We start from the raw sequence: 17931 nt of genomic DNA, 5'->3' as shown, positions 1-17931 counted from the left end.
GGAGTACTTGTAATCTCCCTGATGACCTCTGTCGGATCTCTTCCGGCTCTCACCATGACAGTCCAGTCACCTCACTAGACCTCTGTCACTGCCTACATCACAAACCTGCCAAGAGGACCGGGAGTGTGCACGGAGCCCTCCAGTATGTGTCTGGTGCGTAGTGAATGCTCAGCAGTGTTTGCTGTGCCAAGCCGTAGAAAGAGCCGTGGCTTACGTCCTCTGCTCAAAATAAAAATAATTCTTCTCTTTTTCTTTCACTGTCTACATTGAAATTCTTGCTACATCATATGGTATGTATTTTGAGTTTTAATCAGCATGTATTTTAAATGACATTTGTACATAATTATTTTTAAAGAAATGGTTCTCTTCATTTTCAGGTATCAGATTTGGTAATAATTTTGAATTATGACAGAGCAGTAGAAGCTTTTGCAAAAGGTGGTAACCTGACCCTTGGAGGGAATTTTACTGTGGCAGTTGGGCCCCTGGGAAGGTGAGTACCATAAAGTACTTTCTGGACAGCTGTTGGATAGTAATGGTTTAAAGATTATACATGGTTTTGCCCTAAGAGGAAGCTTCAATTGAAACGAAACTGGTTTATGGTTTATATATGTCCCAGAGGGTTTGAGGTTGTTTGGAAATAAGAAATTTGTAAAGCACAGCCAGTGTGATAAAATAAGAAAATCTGAAACTGGAACAAACACAAGAAACTGAATACTTCAGAAACGTAGGCCATTATATCTACTGGGATGGAACATGAAATTTACCTGTAAGCTCTGAAGGAGCCAAGTCCAATTTAATTAGCTGATAAAAGGCAGCATTGATCAAGAAAGAAAAAAGACTTTCTTCAGACTGAATTATGGAAAATTTGAAATAGAAGCTTTTCACTAGAGTGATGTGTATAGTACATAGAGTGCATTTTACCCCTCTGTTAATGGACAACTATTTTGGGGTCATTCAAGCAATGTAGAAATACTGAAAACTCAGACCATACAGTCTTCTAGAAAGGTTTCTAAATTCCATGAAAATACTCAGTGTAAGAAGAACCCACAGTCCTTAGTACTCTTAAAAGGTACATTCCTGTTTCAAGAAAGGGAGACAAAGTCGGAAAGTATCCGCTTTCCGTGTGTTCGGTACAGTGCAGTCCTCCGTATCAGCACACCCTTTTATAACGGTTTTACATAATGTGTCCTTCCCCATGCCCTGTCCTTGCTCTAGCCCACGCTAAGCACGACTAGCCCAGGCAAACAGGAAGGAAAACACAAAGGCCCGTGAAGGAAGGACAGGACGAGATCTCTCTTCTGAGCGAAGGGACATGCGGTGCAGTGCTGCTCACGTCATCTTAGGGCCCGGCCCGCCGGGATTCCATGACGCAAAACCTTCTCTTTTGCAGGAATTTAGAAGGAAACGTTGCCCTGAGAAGCCCTGCCGCTGTCTTTACATACTGCAAATCAAGAGGGCTCTTTGCTGGTGTATCTTTAGAAGGCAGTTGTTTGATTGAAAGGAAAGACACTAATCGGAAGTAAGTGCAGCCCAAGTAATTCTCACAATTTCAGCAAAGTGTGATGAGAAAAGTGACACCTCAGAGGTCCGTGTAGTGGTTCAGAGTTTACAGAGTAACCTTGTGTATTCTTTTCTAACCCATCATTCGACTCGAACTGTGTATTTATTTATTTAAAGATTCAATATGAAGTAACATGTACTTAAGAAAATGTAGAAAATACAAAAAATTATTTTAAAAAAAGCTATTCTACTCCTTTAAGAGTAACGTGATTCACTTTTTGCTTTATTGCCTTACAGTGTTTTCCTGAGCATGAATTCCCCTTGTTTGGCCACATAGGGTTCTAATCATAACAGAGTCAATTACGAGTCCTTTTTTTTCCACTTAGCAGTAGAAGAATCTTTTTTTTTTTTTTTTAGATTTTATTTATTTATTTGACAGACAGAGATCACAAGTAGGCAGAGAGTCAGGCAGAGAGAGAGGAGAGAGGAGGAAGCAGGCTCCCGGCTGAGCAGAGAGCCCAACGCGGGGCTCGATCCCAGGACCCTGGGATCATGACCCGAGCCGAAGGCAGAGGCTCTAACCCACTGAGCCACCCAGGCGCCCCCGCAGCAGAAGAATCTTAAATATAAGTTAATAGCTCCATAATATTCGTTAGTTGGCTCTATCATTAAGTATGTTTTATACACCTTGTAGGTCAATCAAAATATTCCTAATATGAGAGGTTGCCTGTTATTACACTTTGCCTTTGTCTTTCTTCCATAAAGCAGAGACAAATTTTGATTTTTAAAAAGGGATTTAGAGCCTGGTGGTGGGTATTAGGGAGGATGTACTGCGTGGAGCACTGGGTGTGCTGCATAAACAATGAATCTTGGAACACTGAAAAGAAATTTAAAAAAATAGGGGGATTTAGAAATACTTTAACAGGTGAAAAAGAACTTCTACTTTAAACTGGCATCTGGCTAGTTTTTCCCCAAACTGTTCTTCTAAATTTCCACTAAAATATTAGTCTGGCTGCTCAGAGAAAGAGAAGAGGCTGACAGACCGAGTAACGTCTTCCAGAACCTGTCAGCGTCCGGTGGGCTGTGAGCCCGTGGCGGGGCCGTGCCGGTGCCCACGGCAAAGCCCCGGAAGGAAGCCCGCGCGGAGGAGACCGGGCCGTCCCTCAGGAGCTCCCCAGCACCCGGGACGGTCCGTCCGGCCGTGCGAGCCACGGCCGCTGGGAAGTAGGAACAGGAAAACCGAAGGTTTGCAGAGCCGAGAGAGATGCTTTTACTTCTGGTTTTATTAATCTGAGAAATTAGAATGAGGAATTGTTTTAGAAACTTGATTCTAGGCCTCTGGGAGAATTTCTCAGTGAAGTTCCCATAAAGCCTGAATAAACTAAAGCAAATATACTTGTTACTCAGCCGCAGGGCTTCTACGTGTGTCAGGCAAATCCTTGTATAATTTTGACACAAGTAAACATTTTAAAGAAATTACAAAGCCATGTTTGCCGGTCCATATTACAAAGCACCATTTTCGTAAGAAAGTTTAAAAATAAAAATCTTTTCAAAGTATGCGCTTCTAGGTGCGTCGGCTCCCGTGGGGGGACATTTGCACACGCGTTTGCACGCGCACGTGATGCGCTATGCGCGTCCGGCGATTTCCGTGACTGGCTCTGGGGGGAGCGGGGGCTTCGCGCGGGTGTGGAACGAGTTCACGGGAAGCGCGCGTGGCGGAGACAGGCCTGCGCGCAGGCGCGGCCCGACTTGGAACTCGAGCGAAGACCAGGGTCCCTAAGCGCCTCCTCTGACGCTTCTCACCAGATTTTACTGTCGAGACATCCGAGCCTACGACATTTTATTCGGAGACACGCCGCGGCCGGCGCAAGCGGACGACCTCTATGAGATTCTGGATTCCTTCGCCGCGAAGTACGAGCGCGACGGGCAACGAGCCAACGCCAGGAGAGCCGCGCGGGAGCGGAGGAGGCCCGTGGTGCGTGTCCCCGCGGTGCGTGTCCCTGCGGTCCCGTGTCCCCGCGGTGGTGTCCCCGCGGTGCGTGTCCCCGCGGTCCCGTGTCTCCGCGGTGCGTGTCCCCGCGGTCCCGTGTCCCCGCGGCCCCGGGACGGTCGCTCCGTGGCGCGGGCTGCCCTGGATCTCAGCCCCCCGGACCCCCGACTTCCCTCACACTTCCAGTCACATGACGTTGTCGTGGAAAAGTCGAACTCGGACACGTCTTCTCTGCCAGCTTCAAGGGGAAGCGTGGTTCGTTTCCCACAGCTGCCCCCCGCCGGCGTGTGGCTGTGAGTGGGACATGGCGACGCCCACGGTGGCCGCCAACACTGAGGCCGCAAAGGTCAGGGGCCGTGGGCTCCGAGCCCCACAGCTGACCCCGTGGTGCAGCGCGACAGCGGACGCGCGAAGCCTCGGTTGCCCCCGCCCCGGACCGCGTGGCTGAGGCGCCTGGATGAGGCGAGCTTCCCGTGACAGGAGCGTCACCCCGCAGCCTCTTCGCGTGGCCCCGGTCCAGCTAATGTGGCCCTGAGGAGTGCGCGAGCCCATTAGGGCGCTCTTCTCCGCAGGTCTATGGGGTTATTGTGCCTTTAGATGCGTAAACAAGTATTTTAAATTCTGTGCATTTTTTGGCCCCTCCCAGGCTAAAGACTTACCTCCCAAGCCGCTGCCGAGCCCCCGGCCGTCACCCGCACGAGCCCCGCTGGACGCTGGCTCCCAAAGTAAATGTTTGTGCTGCGGTTCAGATGCGTTGTTATGTTATTGCTGAGAAATCAAGCTCTATTGTTAGACTTCAGCGTCAGAGAGAAGGACTGAGGTGTCACTGGCGAGAAGAGTAAGGCTCGGCCTCTTCCAAGTCCCGAAGACAAATTCTCATTGCTGGAAGCTGCTGCTCTCATTCAGAATCTGCTTCCTCCGGTTCGCAGAGCTTCGTCTTAAACGAGTTTTCGTTTCGGTTTCTTGTCGCTTCTCCCAAGGGCCGCCCTCCCGCTGGTCTGAAACGCCCGGGGACGGAATAACCTGGTTTTGTGGTGTATTCACCTTCGCACTCTGAATGTTAAGTTCGCCATGTGTTCTCGGGGCTCAGGGTGTCGCACGGGGACTTCAGAATGGACCAGAGTTGCACACCACCAGGTTCTGGCCTCTGCCCCTCTTTCCCTCGCACGTTTGTAGGACGGTCACTCCCGGGGTCCTGCCTTCCAGCGCGGAGGGTAGCAGCGCCCGCAGCAGCAGCTAAAGGGGGTGATGCTTCCCGAGACCCTGCGCTCCCACTCCGGGCCTGCGCTGGGGCTTTGGAGCGCGTAGAGACGAGCCGACTCCGTCCCGTCTCGGGATCTCGGGACGACTTTCAGTCCGGCGGGGGAGAGACCCGTGTGGAGACGTGGCTGCCCTCCCCGGGGGGAGACGCGTGGAAGTCCCGGGAGGAGGAGCAGAAATGCCGAAGCCCTTCCGAGGGCGGGAGGCGGTGCCTCCTTCGCGCGCCGGGTCCGGCCTCCTTCCCCGCGGCCTGAAGGCGCTACACCGGGTCCTGGCGAGGCCTCTCACTTGCCTGAATGGGGCCCCCGGGAAGGTGCCCGGACGCGGACCTGTTCTTCCCCCCCCGCCCCCCGCGGCCTGCTCCGCACCTCCTCTCCGGGGCGGCCGCGCGCTCCTTCCAAAAGGGAGGGCCTGTTTCTGACTCACGTCGGGTGACTCTTTGCATTGACTCCTGTCGCCGGTGAGGAACGAGACATGGGCACGGAGCCTACTTTTGTTTTAACTCCAAGCGACTGCGTGAGATCCGACCCGTGCGTGTTTTAAAGCACATGATGTTCCCGGAGTGCCCTCACGAGGAAACAGATACCCGCGCCGCGGCGAGGCCTTACCGAGCAGCGCTTCCTCGTCAGCGCGGCCTTAAAACTGCTCCGCTCGCTTCGAGGAAAAATCAGGGGCCGTTTCTCCTGCACATTCCTCTGCTGACTATCTACGCTGTGGCGCTTAGTTCTGTTGTCCCAGGAGGAGAAGCGATCGCTCAGTGTGAATAACTGAGGCTGGATACCGCAGAGTGTGCCTTTCACGAGTCTTAGGGTTCCGCTGAACAACTTTAGGTGTTAATTAAAAATATGCAAGTGAACACGTGCTGTTTAAAAATGAGTTTAAGAGTTAAGCAAACGAGGATGTTTGAAAATCACTGCCTCGGGGGCTACACACTTTTTAAAAACGCAGGTAGTTTGTGATTGCTTCTGGGAAAAAGATGTATGTGTGTTATCTGCGACCCCGCAGCGCCAAGGTCAAGAGTTGTAGTTTTGGCGTTTCTAACCCTACACATATCAGAGGCTTTCCCTCTGCCTTATGGCGGGGGTACTTTCTGGGTTTATTCAGGCATTCCTCTGGATTTAAAGTGTGATAAAATAATGATATTTCTAGCAATCTTAGGGATTTAAAATACCTGCTTTTATGTACGATATGCTAATAAGTCTTCTAAATGCCGCCCCCGTCTTTTTTTTTCCTGTTTTGCAGGTAACGGAAACAAGTCTAAGCTCTACCCTGAACTTTCCAGCTTTCAGGAGAGAGTTGGTAAGTACCATATCTATATGTTAAAAATGACTCATACGCATCTTACAGTCAAACTTTCCAACTAAATGGCAGTTCATAAAACTCGGGGATGGTACTCAGCACTCCTCTGGTTTACGTGCTCTGTTCCTGGTTGGGAGAAGTCCTTCGTTTGGAAAATGCTGTGCTTTTGCTCTCCTGGTTGCACTCGTCTGCGATAAGGAGGGCGAAGGGGACCGTAGTGGCACATGCGCAGTTCCTGCGGGGGGAGGGGTGGGGGGCTGGCACCCCAGCTTGGGACCGAGCCCCTCGGACTCGCAGAGGCCCGTCTGAGGATAAACCGCAGGATCTTTTACGATCTTGTCACCACAGAATGACAAGGTTTGTTCATTGTGAATTACAACTTCATCATCATCACATCTTTTCTGGGTTTTAGCCCCGTGGATATTTTTGTGTATTTTAAGGATTTTTTTTTAAATTTTTCATGTTCAGATATTTTGCTGTTATTGGGAACTACTTCATAAAACTTATTAGGATTTGCTGTCTTACTTCAATTTCTTTACAAAATGTTCCTGGAGGAATTAAGTGATTATTTAGAAATGTGAATGGGACACAAAATGAGGGCAAAGGTGAACCAGTTGTCAAATAGCCCGTTTATTTTCTCCCGTCACCTTTTGTCACTGGAGTCACAGAACCCCATACTCCTGGGAAAGTAAACTACGGGGCATCACTGCTTTCATGTAAACGGACGTCAAGGTAGCTAAGTACACATTTTGCTTTTAATTTGTAAAGATATTTCAAAAATGTCTCGTAAGCACAGTTCCTTCCTCGGAAGTTGATGCTTTCCTGATGGAGTCGGGCTTCCCACTTCCCACTTGCTTTCAGCCTAGCTGCCCCAGTGTGGAGCCCGCTTCCCGCCTGGCGTTGTCCCAGAAAGCTGCCCCAAGGGGCTGCCTCCCGGTTGCCTGCTGGGCTGTGGTCTCCTGCACAGTGGGAAAACACTAAGAGGCTTTTAAAATGTAGTTTGCTCTTTTGAATGTGATTTGCAGCCAGCTCCGAGACTACTGACATTGCCAGTAATTTGACCGGCGGATACACATCCTTCAGAAGCAAAAGGGGCGAACATGTAAATGTTTATACCCAAGTAGCATACACGTCTGGAATTTTATGTAGCGGTCTTTCAGGAGACTCTGCTAGAATTAGACCTACACTTAGATATCTTGCAGTTAAAGCGGTTCTTAAATTTGAGGTCAACAGACAAGCTGAGTTGCTGAGGGAGAGGGGGCCAGCAGGGACACTGAAGGACAAGGGACAGCGGAAGTAGAGGTGACCCCCCTTTCCACAGGGTTCTCTAAGGGCCTGTGTCCGCAGGCTGGGTGCCTCAAAGGCACTGAGGGTGGTGTGAAGTTAGAAGAAGCAAACCCTGAGTGGGCTCTGGAAATGGGCTCGGACTTTGAGCACTGGCCATGCGACCACGGACAGTTCTTGGCCGGTCAGGTTTTGTTTATATATTTGAGAGTAGGGTTGAGAGTAGGGTGAATTAATTTGTACAAACAGTGGGTACTAGGATAACTTTCTCCAAATATAAGGGATGTTGAAGGAAAAAAAAAATGGAAAGGAAGATTTAAAGTCTATTTTTAAAATAAAACTTAGTTTACATGATTGTGGGTTTTTTTTTGTTTTGGGGGGGTTTTTGTTTGTTTGTTTGTTTGTTTTTAAAGCAGCTGTCAAACCAGTTCAGTTCTTCGCAAGGACTTTCTCACATCCTGGCCAAGCACTGCTGCAGAGAAAAAGCACAGGGCACAGGCCTGAGCCTCCAGTTAAACCCAACCTACCAAGATGTCCAGGCCGCCGTGGGCTTGCTCTCTGCCTGTCCCATACACACTGACCAGCTGCACTTTTGCATGGCTGTTGGGGAAAGCAGTGATTCTCCTAAGTGCATGTACTTTTGTTCTGCACCCTTTGGACACTCCAGCTATCTGGTGCTTGGGTGTCTCAGCGAGACAGCCTTGCAAGTGCACAGCCTGGTCTACTGTACCTTGTCCCCGTGTCCTCCTGTGTCAGTCTTCACCATCCACCCCCCATTTACCCTGTAGTTTTTAGTGACAGTCTGGACACATCCACCACGGGGGCCATCCTGTGCTGCAGGGTGCCCTGGGCTGAGTCCGTCTGTGCCGATAGGACTCCCGCCCCAGTTGCGACAAGCACAAATGCCCCAGATGTTACCATCTGAGAGTGGCTGGTTCTGGTGGACTCACCTTGTGGCCTTATCTGCCTCAGTCCCCAGGGACTGTCATCCTCTTCCAGAGGACGTGGTCCCCACAGTGACAGACCCCACCCCCGACCTGGGGACTCAGGTCAGTCACGCAGCTCACCGCTACATTAAATGTACCCAAAACCGAGGACATGTCTGTGCTCTTACTTCCGCTTGCCTTGAGACGCCCTCCCGTAGGCTGGGATTCCTTTCCTGAACCATGTCGGGGCCAGAGACGCCGCTTACGTATGGCTACATTACGCAGACCACAGAGAAAGCAACTGGGAGGGACACAATGAGACCCAGTAGGCGTGGCGTCTCTAATTAGAAGCCTCAGGGCAGCTGCTGGTTAATGGGGCCTGTGATCTGTTTCTTGTTGTGGGCCTGACCTGGGAGAGAAGAGTAACCTGTGTTTGAATTCAAGTTGGATATGATGATGAAAATGGCTAATCGCTTCAGAGAGCCTCCGTATTTCTTGAACACAAGAATAGGAAACTAGAAGGCATGTGTCACTCAGAAGGGAAGGCATCTGTGAATGCCAGATATTTTCATCAGCAGTAGGGCCGGTTTCCGTGGTCCCTGGGGGGCTCTCCCTTTCTGGAAGGTCATACCCCCCTCCCGGAAGAAAAAGGCCCACTTTTTTTTTTTTTTTTTTAAATAAGCTATTTTGTGGGCATTAAACTTTTCCTTATGGGAAGTATCCCTAATATTTATAGTAAAGGAGAACTTTAAGTCATTTTGCTGGAAGAAACAGCAGTAGGGCCTGGCCTGCGGGGCCTTCATTTGGTCTGGGCTCCCTGCCTCGTGTTCTTGTGTGTGGATTTTCCCCGAAACGGCTTCAGCTTCTGAGTCTTCTTGGGCTCACCCCCGGCTGCCTGTCTTGCCCATATTCTCCCCTCGCTCTACCAGCCACGATCTGCCTCATCTCTGCTCAGAGTTTGGGTGGGGGAAGCCCCTCAGTGCCACCATCTTCTCTCAAAACCACCTGCTCTGCCCTCGCACTGCATTCCCATCAGTACTTTGTCCTTCGTCCATCTGGAAAGTACAGCTCAGAGACAACTGGACAGCCAGTCGGGGACCCCGTCTGCTTCCCTTGGTTCCTGAAGCTCTTCTTCCTGTAATTATTCATCACAGGGTATGCTCCTCCCACTGGTGGGAACCAGCTCAGTGGTCAGTGGTCACCCAGGACCTTCATTCGACATTCTTACGACCTGTAGAGTCTGGATGACTCGGTGATGCGCAGAAGTACACTAATTCCCCTGGGAAACTGGCCATGCTCGGCCGGACCGACGTTCCCTGTGCTGCCCATAATCTAACACCCATGTGGCTGCAGAGGCCCTCGGGGCAGGAGGTCCGTGGTGACCATGAGTCCCCAGGGATGGACTTCGGAGACTCGGATCTCCGCTCCCTGGACAGATGGCCTCCCACTTCCACTTGAGCGTGATGCTCTGTGAAGTGGGGGTGACAGCAGCAGCCACTCGCTGGAGATGCGGGACGGGCGAGAGCAGGTCAGGCTGCACCTGTCACCGTTGCCCTCGTCCCTTCAGATGTCTTACATTGTGCATAGTGCGACACATGTGGTGATGACTTCCAGAACATTCCCTGATGCTCACTGGGGCTCGTCCAGGTTGTGCTTTGTGTCATCTGAGACGTCTGGGAGACAGGAGAGGAGGAGTTTCTTGAGGGTGTCGTTGACTGGGGTTGAAGAGGTTGAGGTTCGTATGTGGGTGGTGAGTAAACTGATGAGATGATGCTATTCAGAACGACGTTCCCTCTCACACCAGCTTGCATTCCTCTGGTGTAATGACAGAGAGGCCTGTTGTGAGGACTGTCTGGGTGTCCCACTGCGCTTGTCACACACAGAGGAACGAGGGCTCGTTAGTGTGTGTTGGCTGTCACTCCGCTGGTTTCGATGATACCCAGATCGCATCAGAATTCTTCTTTTCGGTGGCGCACGTTTGCCCTTCTTCCTTAAAATGGACAGACTGCAAGTACACATAGTATAAATTATAAAAGCGGGCAGAGCATGTCTGTGGTAGAAAAAATAACGACCCCCGGAGTCTCTGTGCTGTGACCCTGGGTTGCTGCTGGGGTTGTTTCCGCAGGACTCGGACAACCCCGGGGCACCGCTTTCACGGGAAGGACTGTCGCACACCGTGTGTGGGTGACGCACGGCGAGTCTCGCTCAGTGCGGTGTAATTCAAGTCTTGACTTTTTATTTCTTACCAACAAGCCAAATTTGGTTTATCTTTTATTATTATAGTATTATCGGGTTAAATAAGTAACTGAGTTTCAGAATTTGGTTATTTATGTTTTCAGTGTGTCTGTACTAAGATGCATTTAACAACCACCTAGTTGCCTAATATGCACACAAGCATGAATGAACAGAAAGTATCTGTTTCTCTATATTTCTTATGCTGGTGCACAGTTCGTAAAGTCACTGTTTTTAACTCCTCAGTTCTCCAAGTATTTTCTTCCTAACACAATACAAACAATTCTACACATTGTGTTGAAACTCTTATTAAGGGGCGCCTGGGTGGCTCAGTGGGTTGAGCCTCTGCCTTCGGCTCAGGTCATGATCTCAGGGTCCTGGGATCGAGCCCCGCATCGGGCTCTCTGCTCGGCGGGGAGCCTGTTTCCCTCTCTCTCTCTGCCTCTCTGCCTCCTTGTGCTCTCCGTCTGTCAAATAGATAAAACCCTGAAAAAGAGAGAGAGAGAAACTCTGGTTAAGCATTTGCAGACCTTCCCCTTGTACCAGTTTGAGTTTTGTCTCTGTTCCGACAGTGTGGAGCGAGCAGCCGTGAAGCCTGTGGGGAAAGCGCTCATGAACCGGCAGAATGCCTCGGAGCCGCGGTTCCTGTTCTGTTCTCTTTAACATTTTGTTTTATTTTTAGCACGATACGTGTTCTCCTCAATCCCCGTCCCACCCACTGCCCCTCTGGAAACCGCAGTTCTCTAGAGTTAAGAATCTGGGTCTGTTTCTCAGTTTCTGTGCGTTTCTCTCTTTTTTCTTCCTTTGCACATTTGTTTTGTTTCTTAAATTCCACATACGAGTGAGCTCATATGATATTTGTCTTTCTCTGACTGATTTCCCTTAGCGTAACACCGCCTAGTTCCATCCTGGAGCATGGTTTTTCAATTAAATCCTGTATGATACAATCGTGACCATAAATGTGTTTTTCTCTAACAGCTACAATTCATGGGAGCCATAATGACCATTCGATTAAAAGGGGGGAAATGTGAATACAGTTGACCTTCGAACAATGTGGGGCGTGGCTTTGGGGGCACCCAACCCCAAGCAGCTGAAAATCCACATCTCACTTTTGATTCTGTGTCCTGGCTCCTGGGATCGAGTCCCGCTCCGGGCTTCCTGCGCTGCGGAAAGTCTGCTTCTCTCTCTGCCTCTGCCAGTGCTCTCTTGTGCTCTCTGTCAAGTAAATAAATTAATTTTTAAAAAAAAGGAAAGGAGGAGAAAATACTGTCAATCACAAAAAACATCCATGTGTAAGTGCACACCTGTGTTGGTCAAGGGTTGGCTTGTGGTGTTGTCTTAGAGATCGTTCAGAAGTCCAACAATTACAACCACAAATATTTGCTAAATGCATAGTCAAGTATATAATAATGTGCAGTTTGACTTGTGTGGATTTAGGAAGTATTATTACCAAACACTTGCTCTTTTTGAAGAAGAAAAACATGAGTTTAATAATAGGACGAAAATCTCACAGACCCCATGCGCGAAGGCATCAGGGTCTCAAGCACGGAAGGTGATTGACATCTCCGCCCCAGCCCCTTCCCAGGCTTTCCCCTCAGGCACGCGTAGTCCAAGTACCTCTGCTTGTTTGTTCCAGGCCTGCCCAAGCCCATGGAGGTGACAGCGCTGTATTCCTTCGAGGGACAACAGCCCGGGGACTTGAATTTTCAAGCCGGAGACAGAATCACAGTCATATCAAAAACAGACTCGCAGTTCGATTGGTGGGAGGGACAGCTTCGAGGTCAAACTGGCATTTTTCCAGCCAACTATGTTGCCGTGAATTAAAGTTGATATTATTTTCTTCTTTGAGAATTATACAACATTTATTTCTCCACGGACAGGATTTACTCTGCAGTTAGGCAGTGTTTAATGTAAGTTTTTAAAATACTGCTCTTTTTCTTAAACTTTTATCAAATATGTAAAAGATTTTTCTCTCTATAAATGTTTAACTTACATACGTTTAAATACTTCATACTAATTTCATCGCACATCCTATTTAATAGTTACCGTGCTCCAATTCACATGGTCACAGTCCTTCTGTGTTCCTTTTGCATCACTAAGCCCTCAAGTGGCTCCGTATATGGTAATTGCTTATTCTAATTGAGGATCTTAAGGGCAGGGTGTGAATACCGACTCATGTATTTCTATTTGTAAAGTGCCTAGAGAAGGAATCTGCTTAAGGAAGGTATTTAGCAATCCTAGCTGTAGCTGCAAGCTGGAGTACGACTCCTTCATGATGATCTTTATTGCCTAAAAAGCCACCTCTGTGTGTGGGTAGCAGAGACATGCTGTTGCGAATTTCAGCTGCTCTGCCTTGAACAAAGGTGACATTGACTTTTCTTCTGTGCGAGGTTATGTTTATTCATTTCTAGTAGGAGGATCAACTTATGTTAACATGGTCTAGTTGTGCCCAAATAAATGTTCTTTAAATGATAAGTTAATGTCTTGTTTTTCGTACTTTCTCTGTGTAAAGTAAGAGGCCCTGTGGTTGGCCTGAAGGTTAAAACCCAGCACGGTGATTGGCTGCCTGACTTGTTTTCTTTTTGGGTTTACTACTACATGCTTGACAAATACACTGGTATTTATTTAATATTATTAGTAGTGGTGGTGGTAGTTAAAGACCACAGTGTGATGGTTTGATGTACAGACACACTGTGGAAGGTCCCACCGAGTTAATTAACCCATCATCATTTCAATTATCTGATGCATTTATTTATTTATTTTTGGTGAGAATAGTGATGTCTCCTCTCTTGGCGGATCTCGGTTATCTAATACATTACCGAACTTAGTCACCATGCTGGACGCTCGACCTGAACTTGTTCCTCTTATGCCTGGAAATTTGTAGCTTCGACCAGTATGTTCAGTTCCCCCGCCTCCCAGCCTGCGGTGACCCCCACCCCACTAGTCTCTGCTTCTGTGAGCTTGGGCTTTTGTAGAATCCCGTGTAATTGAGATCATATAGTGTTTGTCTTGTACTGACTTGTCTCACTTAGGGTAATGCCCTCAGGGTCCATCCATATTTCCTCAAACTCCAGGATTTCCATGTGTGTATATATATATATATATATATATATATATATATATATATATATATATAAAACCTCACATTTTCTTTATCCATTCATCTGTTAACGGACACTGGGGCTTTCTATACACAATAGCTTGTCATCTGCAAGTGGAGGTAACTGTGCTTGTCCCTTCCCCATGTGGCCATTAGTCATTCCCCAGCCGGAAGTCTGTGTCTCTCACTCCGCCTCGCCCCCTGCTTTGTTTCCTTGCCTGACTGTCCTCACAGGACTCCCAGCACCGAGTTGAACAGAAGGGGCAAGGGTGAGCACCCTCGTTCGTACCGATCCTGGGGACACGCTTCCACGTTCTCCCTGTGGAGTGATGACGGCGGCGGACGGGTCCCGTGTGCTCCTCGTTTAATCTCCACATACGGACAGATCTTCCAGTTTTTTCTTGTAATGGAGTTCTACTGTTGTACCTGTGTTCAGAAAGGATGTCTGATGGGGTTTCGGCCTTATCAAATGTATCAGGACGTGGTTCGTGGGCTGATCTGTCCTGGAGAATGTTGCCCGCGTGTCCTGCCGCCGCAGCACGGAATGTTTGTGGGTCCGGCTGCTCTGACAAGTAGCCCAAGTCCAAGTCCTCATGATTTTCTGTCCGGATGATGCATTCTGTCGCACGCGGGGGTTGCCAGCCCCCACCCCTCCGCTCCCCTCCCCGGGCCTGCACTGCGGTCTCTCTCTCCCTTCAGGTCTGCCAACCTCGGCCGTGTGCAGTCAGGGTGCTCTGGTGTTTGTGCGTCGTCGCAGCTGTTCCCTCAGCTCGGTCAGTCGACCCCGTTATCATTACGTAGTGACCTTCGTCTCGTTGCAGTTTTTGGCCTAAAGTCTATGCTGTGTGACATAAGTATAGGGACCCCTGGCTTTTTAGGGCTCCAATCCCGCACTCTCGGTCTGAGTGTGTCCTCACCTCTGAAGTGAAACTCACTTGAGTCTTTTAAAGTCCCCTCAGTCCCGCTAAGTCTTCTGATGGTGACTTCAGTCCCTTTACCTTTGAAGTAGTTTTGGAATGTCGCGGACTTACTATTAACACTTTGTTCATTGTTTTCTGGCTGTTGTGTAGTTCTTCTGTTTCGCTTCTTTTGCCTTCCCCTTTATGATGGTTTTCCGTCATGGTCAGTATGCTTTCATGCCGTTCTCTTTGTTTTTGTGCACTTTCTGTGGGTTTTTGCTTGTGGTTACCATGAGACTTACACAAAACATCTTAGAGCTACAGCTGTGCACTTTACATTGATAACAGCTGTGATGCACATAAAAGCTTTTTTAAACCCTCATTTTCTCCTTGATGTCACAATTTATATTTTTTTACAATTCATATCCATTAAAACTATTGTATAGTTACTAATACTTTTTAAAATTTTTTTAAATTATTTATTTAACAGAGAGAGACACAGAGAGAGAGAGAGAGCACAAGCAGGGAGAGTGGCAGAGAGAGAAGAAGGCTTCCGGCCGGGCAGGGAGCAGACATGGGGCTCGATCCCAGAACCCTGGGATCATGACCTGAGTGAAGGCAGACACTTATCAACTGAGTCCCCCAGGGGCCCCAATACTTTTCTTTTACTATTTATACTAGAGTTTTGTGATTTTCCCATCATCATTACAGTATCAGAATATTCTGAATTTAACTACATCGTGACCTTCACCAGCGAGTTGTGTTCTTTCTTACTAGCGAGAGCCCTTTCCTTTCAGCGGGAGAATCCCTCTAGCATTTCCTGTTAGGCTGTTTTTGTGGTGAGGAATTCCTTCAGCTTGGTTTGTCTGGAAAGCTCGTTCTCTCCTCTTCAGTTCCGAAGGACGACTAGGAAAGAGGATTCCTGGTTGGCAGGTGTTTCCTGCTTTTCGGGTTTTGTTTTTTGTTTCCGTGTCAGCACCTTGAATGCATCCCCTTGAGAAGGACCTTCCAGCCTAACAGGTTTCTTCTGGAAGATCCGATGATAGTCTTATGGGGCTTCCCTTCTACATAACAAGTTGCTTTTCTCTTACTGCTTTTGAGATTCTGTCCCTGTCTTTGATCTCCAGCAGTTCAAAGGGAGAAGTCTCCCAGTGCCTTCACTGCTTCTGCTTGGGAGCTCTCCTGAGGTCTGCTGCTTTCCTCAGGTGAGGGATGTTTTCAGCCATTACTTGTTTGAATAAGCCTCCTGCCCCTTTCCCTCTCTCTCCTTCTGGGACCCTCGATGCATCCGTCCGCTCACAGAGGTCCCTCGTCTGTCTTCACGCCTTTTCGTTCTTTTTCTCTCCACTCGTCTGACTGGATGGATCCCACTGCCCTGCCCTCGAATTTGCTGGTTCTCCCTTCTGCCCCTTGTACTGGGCTATTAAACCCCTCATTGAATTTCTCAGTTCAAGTATTGTGTCCTTGGATGAGGAGAACAAAGGTAAAAGAATGGTAGAGAAAAATAACTTACGACCCCTGGCGCATCCACAAATACTTGAGAGAAGCAGAGCATGATAACCCTCAAAGATTTCACCACAGTACTGCTTTGCCAGAGGCAAAAGGCAACCTTAGCTGGGTAAGAGCCTTAACTCTAGGATCCCGGAAGTCCTCTTTAACATATGAAAATCCTTCTGAAAACTTCCTTCGTCTCTACTCCACCAACGTAAAACTGTGTAATCAACCGCTCTTTGCAATCCTGGGGTAGCTCTTCCTGCCCCGGGACCTATCCTTGTGCTTTAATAAAAACACCTTTTTGTACCGAAAATGTCTCCGGAATTCTTTCTTAACCATTCACTCCTGGACCCCACATTGCATCATTCTTCAGTTCTGTGATTTCTGTCTTGTACGTTCCTGCTTTCTGTCTCTTTATCTAACTTCCCACTTCGTCCATGGTCTCCCGCCGCCGTCCGTGAGCATCTCCGTGACTGTTACGTTGCCCTTCCTGGCGGGTACATCACAGATCGCCACTTCACCAAGTTCCGTTTCTGAGATTCGTCGTGTTCTTTTCTCTGTACGATGCCCCCCGCACGCTTCTTCCTCTTCCGTGCACCTGCTGTTTCCTGCACGTCCCGTCCCCGTGGTCTCCTGTAGCAGCTCAACCGTGCTACTGAGCTCCAGGCTGCCTCTCAAAACCCTGTGGTTGTCCAAACGACCTCCTTTGTTCTCAGTGGCTTCTGGGGACTGAAGATATGCCAATGACCACCATGTCCAGAAGGGCAGGTCCTGGTCAGCACCCAGACGCAGGCTGACGGGAAGCTGGGCCCTCAGGCAGCCCTGAGAAAGCAAGTAGTTCGGCTCTTTCTGGGGAGAACCTGGGAGATAAACATTCCCACCCGCTCCCTGGGCGCTGAGCTTGGGTTGGCGTGGGGTGCTGGGGGAGCCGTTCGCTGTAGTGCTTGGGCCTCGTCAACGTGAGCCCTGCTGCCCGAGGTCAGTGGTCTGGGGTCCACGCTTCGAATGGCAGCTTTAAAACATGGGGGTCTGATGCGGGGCCAGTCTTCCAAAGAGCTGCGTGGTTTCACTGCTGGAATAAGCCAGAGGGAGGAAGCAGGTAAGTGTCTGCCAGCTCCTCAGGGCCCCAGGGGGGTCACAGCCAGCGCCCCGATGGTGCTCACTGGGGGCTGGACCGTCAGGCAGCAGCTTGTGAAGGATGCAGTCCCTTCTGCTCCAGGAAAGGGGCACATGGGACAGAGAACATGGGAAGTGGGTGTTTCTCCTGCCCCTCGGAGCCGAGCCCAGGGGGTGGGGGGAGGTGCCGTGAGTGTTCTCGCTCTTACTGAGAACCATGTCTTGGTTTGCCACAGCCAGGGGCCTTGTGAACAGAACCACGGTGGCTTTCAGAGCTCAGTGATTTGGGAGCTCGCCCCTTGGATGGCAGCCTTAACGTCGGGGCGCCAGGTGTCTGACCCCAAACCTTTGCTCTTCAGGGAGAAGCTGGGGGCTGGGGGCATGGTGTTGTGCCGGGGAGAAGGGTTTAGGTGACAGTGTGTCTCACCCCGTCCTACCTGTTTGGATGTGGTTATTTCCTAGTTACCCAACGTGGAGGACTAACTAGTTTCTGGGTTTCTGTCCGAGGGATTCCTCTCCAAGTAGTTACGTGTTCAGCGAACCCATGGGAGAGGGCAAATTCAGGCGCTCACCTGGGCCATCCTGGTCCCTCTGGCTTCTTCCTTGAACTCCCAGCTCGCCTCCAGCCACACACTCGACAACTTTGTTCGGGCGGGAACAGCATCGCAAACCTAACTTGCCCAAAACTGCACTTTGGCTTTCCCGTTGCTAGGCTTGGTCCTTCTCAGCCAGTGGGAATTCCGTCCGCCCATTTCCTCGGCCGCGGGACTGCTTAGGAGTCATTCTTGACTCTCCTTTTCGTCTTGCACTCTGACCCCAACCCGCCGTGTC

General features: G+C 49.4%; 1 protein-coding gene across 1 annotated transcript in view; it reads left to right on the top strand.

Annotated features, from left to right (window-relative positions):
* SH3YL1 (SH3 and SYLF domain containing 1) overlaps nt 1-12960 on the top strand; it is a 35471-nt gene extending 22511 nt beyond the window's left edge. Inside the window, exons 5-10 of the mRNA XM_047743947.1 lie at nt 378-490; nt 1391-1519; nt 3307-3475; nt 4137-4215; nt 5993-6049; nt 12128-12960. Of these exons, the coding sequence (XP_047599903.1) occupies nt 378-490; nt 1391-1519; nt 3307-3475; nt 4137-4215; nt 5993-6049; nt 12128-12315 (735 nt within the window). The 3' untranslated portion in view covers nt 12316-12960. The remainder of the gene's footprint in view (nt 1-377; nt 491-1390; nt 1520-3306; nt 3476-4136; nt 4216-5992; nt 6050-12127) is intronic.
* The last annotated feature ends 4971 nt before the right edge of the window (nt 12961-17931 follow it).

The sequence above is a fragment of the Lutra lutra genome, chromosome 9, assembly GCF_902655055.1.
Source record: "Lutra lutra chromosome 9, mLutLut1.2, whole genome shotgun sequence".
NCBI classification, from domain to species: domain Eukaryota; kingdom Metazoa; phylum Chordata; class Mammalia; order Carnivora; family Mustelidae; genus Lutra; species Lutra lutra.
This window is presented reverse-complemented; position numbering and strand designations above follow the sequence as displayed.